The 12330-nt window shown below is 38.9% G+C and overlaps 1 protein-coding gene across 2 annotated transcripts; it reads right to left on the minus strand.

Annotated features, from left to right (window-relative positions):
* Window positions 1-7340: 7340 nt before the first annotated feature.
* LOC111596514 lies at window positions 7341-8779 on the minus strand. Of its 2 annotated transcripts, none has more exons than XM_023310779.2 (3): window positions 8497-8779; window positions 8109-8418; window positions 7341-7735 (listed from the first exon to the last, which is right to left on the minus strand). In XM_023310779.2, the coding sequence occupies exons 1-3, from the start codon at window positions 8724-8726 to the stop codon at window positions 7376-7378; spliced, it is 900 nt and encodes a 299-aa protein (XP_023166547.2). In that variant the 5' UTR covers window positions 8727-8779; the 3' UTR covers window positions 7341-7375. The 2 variants fall into 2 exon arrangements, with proteins under 2 accessions (XP_023166547.2, XP_023166546.2); XM_023310778.2 differs by having other exon boundaries at window positions 7341-7741.
* Window positions 8780-12330: the final 3551 nt, after the last annotated feature.

The following is a 12330-nucleotide window of genomic DNA, read 5'->3' on the forward strand; positions in this document are numbered from 1 at the left end:
TCAGAATTGCGATAGCTTTGGGACAACTGTCGAGACATCTTTAAATAGCGCGACATAAAATACACTCAAACACATTGGCGAGTGTTAAAGGAAGACTTTCATTTTCTAACAATCAAAAAATTATGAAAAATTAAAAAAAGCTGTTAACTGTAAATTTGAATTTGCATAAAGCAAAGTTCAATACCATAAATCGAACAGGCGCAGGTAGAGCCTACGACTCATATTCGAATGCCAGAGCCAGAGCCATAGACAGAGCTAGGCCAGAGTCTCGACAAAGTGCAGCTCCAGTTCCCCTTCATTTGGTCTGGGGCAACTTTCATGCAATTGATTTTCCATGAACTTCATTTTGCATGTCTCGCGTTTTAGAGGTTTTTATTGTTGTTGTTGTTGTTGTTGTTGTATTTTTCGGCTACTTTGGCCTTTTTCCGCAGTTTTTGCATACAATTGTCATTGTCATTGCTGTCGCGTGTTATTGTTGTTGTTGTTGTTTATGTTGTTGACCTGTCTGTAGATTTATGTGAAGCTGCTGCCCATTTGGAGCACATTATGTAAAATTTGCATTTAAAACTGGTTCGCGTTTTCGCTTTTCGTTCACTGCTCGCTGTCCAGCGGAATCGAAGCGAATTTCAGTTGCATTTATATCTGATTTGTCGGATTTGTCCTAGGCGCACTTTAATTGGCTAATGCTCCGGTACAGTGAGCACTTTTTTAATGACTTTGTCGCAATTAAACCGAGTGCCAACTGACTTTCAGTCAAGTCAAGGAAACCAGCTAAAAGAGAGTTGCATTTGCAGTAGACTGAAAGGGCACTCGCTCTGAATTAAGCTGAAGTAGCAATCAAAATAAAAGCATGGAGCAGAAGCAGCTATTGCACAATGGCCATGACGAAGGTGATCAGTCTGCGTCAAAGTATTCAATTAACTACAAAATAAAAACCTTAAATCTACTTAAAGCGTTTCATTTTAAATTCGTTTCGCTGCTGTACATAATATGTGAGGAAGAAGATATTGAATCTAGGTTAAAGATTGTTCGGTGAGAGAGAGAGAAGATGAGAGTGTGAGTTAGGCGGAAGAATAGAGTGTGAGAGATGGAGAAATTGGAGGTGAAAAGAGAAAGAGAGGGTAACTGGACAGTGAAAGGTAGCTGAGAGTGAGAGTGAGAGTGTGGGAGATAGTGAGAAAGATAGTGAACGAAAGAGATAGAGAGAGTGGAATTATGATAGGGGAGATTGCGCCAACTTCAGGCAGAGAGAGAGAGAGAGAGAGATAGAAAGTTTGTGAAAAAGGAAAGAGAGAGTTTTATGTATATATATTTATTCCTTTCTCTCTCTCTTGAAATGCGCTCTCGTTAGTCTTTCTTTTCCCCAGAGACCTTTTGTAAGATTTAATATAAAACGTCACAATATTTTAAATCCGAAAATTATAATAAAATATAATATTATTTTCAACCAACAGTTAAAGTAGGAATCGAGGCAGATATTTTATATATATTTTTATATTATTGCAACTCCAATTTACTCGCAGAATATTTTAAAATTTTGCTTCTATTCCAGCTAAAGTTAATTCATTTCTATCTGTTGGTCTGCTATTTTTAGTATCTTTGTAAAGGAAATATTGCTTCAGCTGTTTAGTTTTTTTTTTCTGTGTACAGCTCATTAATTTTACTGTTTTGTAGATTCTGAGATAACTTGAAATTAGTTCTGTTGAAATTTTTGCAAAGTTTTTTCTTTCATAGCTAAAAGTTGCATTTCTCGGCGATCGTTAACATTAATTTTGTTCAGTGGAGTTAATAGAGCTCGTAACATCAACATTTACAACCTAACGGTAGCGCCACGACATTGCGAGGCCTTAGCAACAGCAACAGCAACAGCAACAACATTGGCAACGATAACGACAATAAACATTGAATAAGGTTAGCATCGCATGACACGATTGCAGTGCCCTCCCTCAGCCCCCTCTCTCTCCACTCTTCTCTCTGCTGATTGGCCCCCCTTTATAGATGGCATATGCCTTGTTACGAGCTGAACCATGTGAGATAAGCACCCGCATAGCTGTGCAAACTATTGAAAACGTGGCCAGCCAACTGGCTAAAGCCATTTCATTATGTAAACACGGAGCGCGCAAGGAAAACAAGAAATCTGGCAACAAATCAATAGAAAAAAGCAGCTCAAACAAAACAAATAAAATGTTTTCATTTCTCATTGATGGGGCGTCGAGTCGAGTGTGGAACTGGGGCGTTCGGCTGCAACTGCAACAGCAACTGCAACTGCAACTGACCGACTAACTATATAGTCTGACTGGCTATATGAGCACGTCCATTGGGGATCGCTGCATCTGCAGGCTGTAGCCGCAGCTCAAACTGTATCTGTATCTGTATCTGTATCTCTCTGCAGCTTAACCGGGTCCAGTTGCGTGTTGGCTATTATGAATAAACATGTGCCACATGTAAGCTGTCGCTGCCGCTGTCGCAGTCGCCGTCGCCGTCGCTTGGCGCATTTATTTAATATTGGCCAGCTTTGGAAATTGTAATAGAAATGAAAATGAAAACGAAAACTAAAGCGAAAAGAGTGCAAAGTATTTTTCATTTTACAATTAGCCAAGGAAACACGCTTCAGCCGAAACTCGTATTTCCTGGCCTAGTGTCTGCCAGTTGTCTGGACAGGCTCTTGCCAGAGCGCTCAGTCGGCCTGCCAGAAGATGCGCCTTGATTATTGGCTTGCCACTCGTTATGCTGTGAGTTATGACAATAATTTCATGTTAATAACTTTCAAGGAAAAACCTGAACTTTGTCTGTGAACTCAGCTGGCCACAACTAAAAATCATATTTCTTCTGGTTAACTGGTTACGCCATTGGCCACAATTTCAAGTGATAAAAAAAGTAAAGAAAAAAGAAGTAAAATATGCTGACTAAAAATTGTGTAATGAGCCGCGCTCGCAGAAAACTCTAGATTTGCAATGGGGCGTATGCGTAATATGGACCATGGCCAATTGAAAGCGCAAGCTTAATTAGACAATTTCTCTATTATGGATGCTGCCTTTCACAAACAACTCAGAAAACACTCAACGCTCAATTATGGCCGTGGCTAATCAAAAGGGCATTGATTTTTATGAACTGTGAACAGGCGGCAACAAGGCGAGCTGGAACTGGCGCTGTTTCTGTAGTTGGAGTTTCTGTAGTTGGAGTTGGGCTTGACTATCTAATGCTAGAGATGATGGGCCTGGCTCTTGCGAGTGGCCAATTGTTTGCCCTGGTGATGGGCGCGATGGCGTCACTTGTACAAATCTTTGCATTTAGCCAAAACGTGCTGCACTGTAAACTGTATCCAGACTTTGGCCAACATGATGCAAGAGCGAAAGAAAGTTGATCGTTGGCCTGGCTCATAAGCGGGGCAATCACCGGCTAACAAAAACTAGGTTTGGGCTTTGCCTTCAAGTCCGGGTCCGGCTGGGGGTTTGTGCCTTTGCTGACGGGTCAAGCCTATGTGGTGTGGCCCGTCACGTTAGGGCCAAAGCGAATTGCAACTAAAGCAGCAACAGCAGTGGAAGCAGCAGTGGCAGCAGCCTCGAGTCTTGGCCATAATGTGCATATTGCAGTTTTTTTTATCGCTTCTCGCTTTTGACAATAAATTGCCTTGGCGGTGGCTTTGCCCGCGTTACCTTTAACGAAGTGTGAAAGATGTCGGCTCTGATTCGATTCGATTGCGCCACTGTGGCATGCACCAGCAGCAGCAGCAGCAGCACACGCTGCAAGCTCTTTTTGTGTTGCGCCTCTCAGCACCGTGAAGATGTAGTTAACAACGTGACTATATAATCAGCATCAGTTCGGCGAGGCTAGGAAGTCGCCCAGCTGCTGCTTTATTGCCCACCTCTCAGTGGTCCCAATAGCCGCCAAATGATTTTTGCCAGAGTCGTTTCGTTACGTTTCTAATCAAATTAATTTCGCCAGCTGCACACATGTCTCAGCTCAGATTTGGCTCTTTGGAATTGGGCCTGGCACTGATTTAGCTGCAGCTACTGCTGCGGTTGCATTGCCTGAGCATTGCGCATACGCAAAGTGCGCCCGCCACACAGTCATGATGCAACTGAGGCTCAGCAAAAGGTGACGAGGTTAACCAAGATAAATTTAATATGTTTAAGCAGTTCAGCATGTGTGTAATCTATTTTATCTCAACTGTTTGTTCTTTTGTTGTTGTAATCAATGTGATGTCGGCTTTGTTTGTTGATTTGTTATTTATAGCTTTAAAGTTTTTTATTCATTTTTGCTGTTTTCTTATATGAATAATTTAATTTTTTATTGTTGATTTTATATATATATTCTCGATTTTCTACTTTTTTATCTTATCTATTTTTTTTGCTTGCATCGCATATAATATTTTTCTAATTTCTTTCAGTGTAATATAAAGGAAATAAATTATTGACTTATGGAAAACAAATTGAAACAAATTTGTTGCTTTTGCTCGTATATTTTATTTGTTATTTATTTGTAGTTTATTTTATTTATTTTTTACTTTTTATAGTATATTTTATTTTAATTTTTGTTTTATTCTAAATTATTTTTAATATTATTTTTGTTTTCTTATATATTTTACTTCGGACATTATTTTTGATTTTAGTTTTATAATATTATTTTATTTTCTTCTTTAAATTATTTTTTATTTTATTTTATTTTATTACTTTTTTATTATTTATGTCATTTTATTTTTTAATTTTGTTTTTTTTTTTATTTTTTTTCAAGCTCTCCAGTTAACTGAATTTTACATTCGTTATGCATATGTATTTCCTGACATCTCTAGCTGTCTTTCATCTTAACTTCTTCTTCTTCATAAGCTTTTTTTTTTTTGAATGTAAATATAATTGGATCTATGCACAATCTACCGTCTGTAGCCGAACCTCATCGTATTAGCTACGCTACTCCCACTATTTCAACACTACGAGTTTTTACTCCCAGCCGTTTGCACATTTTGTACATCGTGCACAACGTCTGCGGGAATCATGTCTATGGCAGCCACAGTCACCTGTAAGACCAGCGCGCTAGCTGTGAGAGGTAAGAGAAGCTGCCCAAGGCTAACTGACTGTCATTGCTTAACGCACTCAACACACAGGTAGACATGCAAACACACTCACACACACTCATAGACAATTATTTATGTGTTTATATAGACACACAGAAGAGGACTTGAGGAAGACTGGAGGAGAGGCGAGAACTAGAGGAAGCGGTGTTTTGCTCCATCAGAACGCACAAGCTGATGTTAATCAGGCTTGAATTGGAGGAAGCACACGCACATATACAAACACAAACCCACCCACACACTCATGCATTCATCAGTTGATTGCATCAGTCGAACGGACCCGCTTTGCTGCTCATTTCTTTCTCACACTCCCAATCAATGCACGTATTCAAAAACAAATATATATATTTATCATTACGATTTAAATTAACAATATTTAATTGACTTCAGTTGGGCAACAAGCGACATTATTTATAAAGAAAAAATCAGCGTTGAGATAAATTTGCGTAATTTTATTGATGGGTAACATTGTTGTTTGTTTCGTTTGTTTCATTCAGGCGATAACATTGATTAATGCGACATCCACTTATTACGCCCATTTGAAATTTTTAATATTTGATTGAAATTATTAATTAAATTTGCATACTGAAATTATTAATTCATTTTTTATACTTATTTCAAAGTAAATAAGCTCTGTCTGCGAAAAATGCTTATCTTATCGATTTTTAATATGTTTGCTAATGTTTTAATATAGCAATTAGCTCATTGCATGAAAGATATTATAAGATATAGATATCTAAAGAGACTGATTTCTAAAGATAAAGATAACTTAAGATACTAATATCTAAAGAGAAAGATAGTGAGAGATAGTGACATCTAAATAGGCTCAGATATCTTAAGACACAGATATCTAAAAGCACACAGATCTATACAGATATCTATATAGATATGTACCTTTAGATATCTTAATATCTTAAGAAACTAAAGATAAATCGAAAGATATGAATACCATCAAAAAGTTGTATATAAGCCAGCTGATTTGAAGCATGTATTTTATTTCATGTAGGTTCTTCACAAAATGTTTTCCAGAAATTCCATTCATTGCCATTCAGAAGCCATGCCGTTAAAAAAGAATACATTAAAGGCATATAATAAGAAATGAATAAGCAAAAAAAACATTTAATTAATATACTTAGAAAAGCTATAAAAAATGATTACACAACAAAAAGCATAAAAACAAGAAAATAATAGTTATTAAGCACAAAAGCTGTTGCTAACGTAGAACACTTAGCAAGAACAGCCCAAGTGCTTAAAATTATTTAAAAAAAAAAAAATATATATATATATATATATATATATATATGTGTATATTTGTATAGACATACCTACCACTTGCTTTGCAATGTATATCAGCGTTAGCAATTAGCTTCAGCCCGTTAAATTGTTGTCAATTTTAACAAATTGTATTTAATTAAGGAGTTTTGTGTAACACAAGCAGAAATCTTATCTCGAAATTTTGTACCCTTAATTATTATAAATGGATGCAGACTATGCTCTGAGATCGTGAAGCGCGCGTAATTAAAAGCTAAGCAAAACCAATTACAAACGAGAAAAAGTCACCCAAAAAGGAAACAAAAGAGAGAGAAAAAAACTGAAACCGAAACTCGTTGACAATGCGATGGAAATTAGCGCTGGTTAATGACTCCAGCAGCCAAAAATACACTGGAAAAAATCAGTGAGCCTTAACCGCCAGTTGGTAATGCACATTGTTGTTCTTGCTTGCGGTCGTTAATGATTTTGTTGCTGCGGCTGATGTGTGGCGCATGTTGACAGCAGCCGCCGTGGTCAGGGTCTGTCTGCCGCTCTGTGATCAACGGCATTTAAATGATGGACCACCAGAAGCTGTTCATACATATTACTAAACGATCGGGCTAATTGCGCTTGCCGCCAGCTATGAAAAGCCGTTCAAGAAAGTACCAATCATCGTTTCAAGCTAACATAACCTGGCCCCGTTATAACTTTGACAGCTAACCGCTAACAGCCAAGTGTGTTTAGAGTGTGTGTGTGTTTTTAGAGTGTAGTGTGTGTATTACTAAGTATTTACCCTTTTGCCACGCGGTGCGCTATTAAGGCACAACTTGACGCCCCGTTGTAGTGCACGCAAGTTCCAAGTTTGTTGCCTGAGTCTTTTGTTTTTTATGTGAGCGAATCGATTCGCATGAAACGTGTTTTTTTTTGTATTCGATTTATTATGTATTTACAAATTTTGGGGCAAGTCTTAACGTATAATTCGCATATATTCACTTTTTATTATTTTTTTTTCGTTTTTTTTTTTCGATTTTTTTTTAAATTTTTTTTATGCATCGCTCAACTTGAGGTCGCGTTCGCTTGCGTCTGGTTGCTGGGTGCCTGCAACTTTTCGAGCAGCTTCTTCAACTTGTTGTGCTTCTTCAGGTAGGCGCTCTTCTCATGTGCCAGCTTGTAATTGGCAAACATAGTGGCCGTCGTCGTCGTTGTTGTTGTTGTTGTTGTTGGTTGTTGCGTTGTTGATGTTTGCGTTGCTGAAGTTGCTGTTGTTGTTGCTGTTGCTGGGCTGCTGCTATTGCTGTTGGGCGCTGCAGTCGTGGAGGAGCTAAGTGTGTCTAGAGGCATTTCGGAGTGCGCCTCCTTCACTGGCGCCTCCTCCGCCTCCTGCCAGTCCAGCGCCTTCTCCTCCACGGGCAGCAGCTGCAACTGCAAAGAGATGATGCATGTGATTATGACATGGACATGGACATGAACGTGGGGACGTGGTACATGAGCATGAAAGCAAATGCGATTGCGATTTGCAACTGTTGGCGAGTGGTGGCGACTGGTGGGTGGGTGATTGTGGCTGTGGTTGTGTATAGGTGTGCAGTGGGAGTACTTTGTACAGCGATTGTGTAAAAAGCATTTACAAAAGTGTCAAAAGCGTTTAGATGTTGTTGTTGCTGTTGTAGTTTTTTTTTTTGGCTTTAATTTGTTGTTGTACACGCAATTTAATAAAACGAACAACGGACTCCTTATAAGTATATGCATATCAGTAGCGCAGATAACGCTTACGATTATCGTATTGTCTTACATAGTTCCATGGCGCATATTTGGCCTTCTCGTAGGCCTTGTATTTCTTGGTCTTCGCATTGTATTTGCCCTGCAGCTTGTTGTTGTTGGGCGCAATCGCAGTATACTTGATGCCCACTCCAGGCACATACTGAGCGGCCAGCGCCGGCACAGTGACAGTGCCAGTTGCTGGTCCCGCTCCTCCATTGCTATAGGTATCCACTAACTGGCCATAGTTGTACTTGGGCGGCTGATTGTTGTAGTTCGGCGGTGCATAGGGGCCAGCGGGTATGACCCAGGTACGCGGCCGAGATGGAGGCGGCAGCACATAGCTGTAAAGAGAGACAACTCATTGAAAAGTGAGCGAGCAACCAAGTCAACGAAGCCGAGCAGTTTCGATTGCTGCTTACACATAAGGCTGCGGGTTGGGCAGATCGTCACTCAGGTCTTCCCAAACAGGCGCCGGTTCGCGGTATGGCCGGCTAGGCGGTGCGGGCGTGGTACGTGGAGGCGGTGGCAGTATTGGACCCGTATTGGTGCCCCAATCCACGCGTATCGCTTGGCTGCACGCGGCGAGGCAGATGACTAGCAGCAGGCAAATGGAAGGCTGCAACAGAAGAAACTTATAAGGTGAATGCATGTGGTAATAATTTGTCAAAAGTAATCGATTGCAAAGCGATTGGCAGCGATTGCGTCGATTGCTTCGTTTAGGCATTTGCCTTGAGAACGTTCGCCCCCAATAGTAATGTGTATGTATGTATGTAGTCACGTATGTATGTGTGTAGAACGACTTGTACCAATTTGCAGAATGTAAAACATTTATTTGCTTGCCAACTCACTTTGCCTTAAAGCTTGCGATGCAATTGCCACATTAACAACAGCTCAGCTAAGCCAATTAAATGCGCTTTATATAGCGATTAGATGCAACCAAAAGCAAAAACAAAAACAAAAATTAAGAAACAAAAATCAAATTTTTGCTCTTGAACTCGATCATAAATAAAGAAAAAAAATTTATAATTACGCGTCTTGCAACAATGTCAAGTGTAAAATTAAATAATAATAAGCGGCACAAATTGTTGTAAGCTTAGTCCCATTGTTTGTTGTTGTTGCCGATGCTGTTGTTGTGTGAAAATTTCTCAAGTTGTTAACACTATTAGGCCTAATGCAGATACTGTTTAAAAGTTCAAAGTCATTGTGTCCCCCCTTATTTGGAGCATGATTTATAGCGATTCGATAAATATTTATATACACAAATAGATAAATATATATAGTCAGCATTTGTTTTGTTAATTGAATTGGTTTGTTTAATAATTGATTTATGTTGATTAATTAGGCTGCATTCAAAGCTTTTTTTTTATTATCTAACATTTTTTATATAGCGTTTATTGCTTTATATAAAAATTGAATGTATGAAAGCTTAAGCTTTGGCTCGGTTTATAACCGTTTATTATTTATTTATGCATTGCCAACATTGTCGCAGGTTCTCTAAGTGTTTTTGCGGCTAATGATCAATTACGAGCCATTAAACATGGAAATCAGTTGCAGGAAAACAAAAAGCTGAACAGCAACAGTTGAAAGGTGCTAAATGCTTATGCTTGGGGCAAAGGTGTTAGCAGCTGGGCTGAGGGGGTTAATCGATTTTACAATACAATTTTCACAATCAACACACGACGCTCTCCTTGGCCAAATTTGCTCGTTGCCAATTTGTCAATCGGCGGCACTTTTGACAATGCGCGCACAAAAAAAATATCGATACTCGTGATTTATCGATGCCACCTGCAACATGCCAATGCACTGCAGTAGCGCTTGTCGGATATGTGTGTGTGTGAGTGTGGGTGAATAACTGTCTGCTGTCTGATCCTCTTTTGTTTTGTTTTTTTTTTCGCTGATGATGAGAATGTGTCGTTGTTGTTTTTGCCATTTGCTTTGCAAATTGAATATGTGTTTACTTGAACAATTGCCAGGCATATGTTAACCAATATGAAGTGATCGTATATTTTATTTATACTTGCAAATCGCAATAAATAAAGTTGACATGCCTGTTGAATTAAGAGTGTGACCATTGCATTCTAATTTAGCAAATCCATTCTTTTCTAACTTGCCAAGACTAACGAACGGCCACTTACTTAACCTATAAATCTGTGCACGGGCTTTAATTGGTTGAAGTGCATAATATTTGTGTAACTCACAAATGAATAAAGTTGTCAGGCGTGTTATAAGCTTATATCGTTTCTTTGTTGGTTAACTAGAAATAACAGCTTGTGTTTATTATGGCTAGCATCGATTCTTTTTCTAAGTTAATTAGTTGGCTTATATATCGATGTTTATTTTTAGGTCAGCCCACAATGAATATCGATTCTTAGTCAATTATTCCTGAAAGCTACCATATACATCGATTCTACTCAAGCTTGCAGCTGAATAACTGCTATAAATCAGTAGTATAAAGGCTACGTTCGATGTCCACGCATATACATATGATTTTTTATTGGCGATATGCATATTATTTGCACAAGGTAACAATAATAACAATAACAAATGCCAATTTCAGCTATGTCGACAATGCGCCGTGTGCATAGCAAATAGGAATTTGTGTATTCAAGTACTGTGATCGATTAACCAAATTCGTAGCACAAGATATGCAAGTAATGTCTGCTTTGAAGTCTCACTTTTTATGGCTCGGTTCATTACCCAGCGATTTAATGTATACGAAGACTGGGTCCATTAGGTTGCGAAATCTGCGATTAAATTAATTTTTATTTGGAAGCTGCTTTCGAGATGTTGTAATGCCGGCTAAATTGTATAAACAGATCATATCAGGTAGGCGCTTTAATTTCCGCTGCATATCAAATTCAATCCGATAATTTAATAAAAAAAGAGATCAAAGCATAAGTCGAAGACGCCAATGAGATAATTTAATGGCGCAGTTGGGCAGCTCCACTCTGCCAAGTCTCCGTTGTTAAGTAGCATGACGGCATCAGAAATATTATGCAACAATAGCCACTCAATTGCGATCAGGGGCTTTGGCTTGTCTACTTATAGCTCTTTGTCACTTCCGACACATAATGACGGTGGCCTTGAACTTGAAATTCACTTAGCTTCACAGATAATTACACTTAGCGAAAAACTAGACAGACTTATTTAAGTGAAATAATTTGAATTTAGATGAATTGCAAAACGGACATTCCGGCAGAGATTTGGACATAAGTAAGAAAGATTCTTGAATTGTTCCTTGTTTTTGTCTTTAACTTCATCGTAATACGTATACGCTACTTGTAGCTTGTCACTCACAGAAATCTTCTTCAACTAAAATTTATTTTATACATTTTCTCAAAGAGCACAAATTATGTATACGTCCCGTGAAGCTTCGTAGGCAAGGTATGTTTTTATATTAACATTAATATCTTCCTCGTTTCGCTAAGTGTATGGCTAAATGTATACGCCATGTGCGCCCTAAGTATTCGCATAGTTTTCTTTGGCAACTCTCACGGAGTTTCTCGCATTTATCATGTTAATTAAATTGCGAGACTTGGGTCGGGATTGTTAGATTTAAATCTGGCTGCTGTGCGTGTGCTGTGGATTGGCAGGCCAATAAAAGGTTTTTCAGAATTACGCTGCGCAATGTGGATATTTTTAAGTGCCCGCCGGTTGAATGAACTCCAATATCGTGCACATGGTTTTTGTGTAAAAAAGGCGTAACAGCATCGCCGGGGATCGCTGTAATTGGACGGCACACCCAACATGGATATCACCTTTTGTGACTCCTCCTACTCTCCCTCAACGGCTTTGGCGTAATGAGCAGGAATGAACCGTGATCGAGCGATTAGGGCGGGCGTTGTTCTAGCCACAAGAGCAACAATAATCGACTAATTAAAAACAATCAATAAACAGAGCTGAACACGTCCATAGCCACAGTCCATTATCATTAAACTTTTGATTAACGCAGTTTAGCAGCGAAATAATCATTTATTATCCTAAAACGATTTGCTCGGCATTCCGCTTAGAGTTTGGCTCAGCTGCAAATTAAGTGCTTAACAAAGCTGCAAATATTTTTACGAAATTTTGTGCAAACGTTTAAGTAGTTTTTTGTATTTTTTTTTTTGGGTCAAGCTTAGATTTAATTTAATGTGGCTAGAGCCACAGAAAAGTGTGCTAGGCGGGGGCGCCAGCTGTCCAGTGTGGTCCAGCGGTCGGGGCAATCTTTTATCTGACATCGAGTGCAACACCGAAGCCCGTTAAGCGCATTG

This window comes from Drosophila hydei, unplaced genomic scaffold (genome assembly GCF_003285905.1).
Source record: "Drosophila hydei strain 15085-1641.00,03,60 unplaced genomic scaffold, DhydRS2 tig00008128-arrow-arrow-pilon, whole genome shotgun sequence".
Classification (NCBI taxonomy): domain Eukaryota; kingdom Metazoa; phylum Arthropoda; class Insecta; order Diptera; family Drosophilidae; genus Drosophila; species Drosophila hydei.

Excerpts from the sequence above, each read along its gene's own strand:
- LOC111596514 (XM_023310778.2), bottom strand. The coding sequence starts at position 8,726 with ATGCATTCACCTTATAAGTTTCTTCTGTTGCAGCCTTCCATTTGCCTG. Across the intron at positions 8,419-8,496 it reads CCCAACCCGCAGCCTTATGT|CTATGTGCTGCCGCCTCCAT; the intron begins GTAAGCAGCAAT and ends CTCTCTTTACAG. Across the intron at positions 7,742-8,108 it reads AATATGCGCCATGGAACTAT|TTGCAGCTGCTGCCCGTGGA; the intron begins GTAAGACAATAC and ends ATCTCTTTGCAG.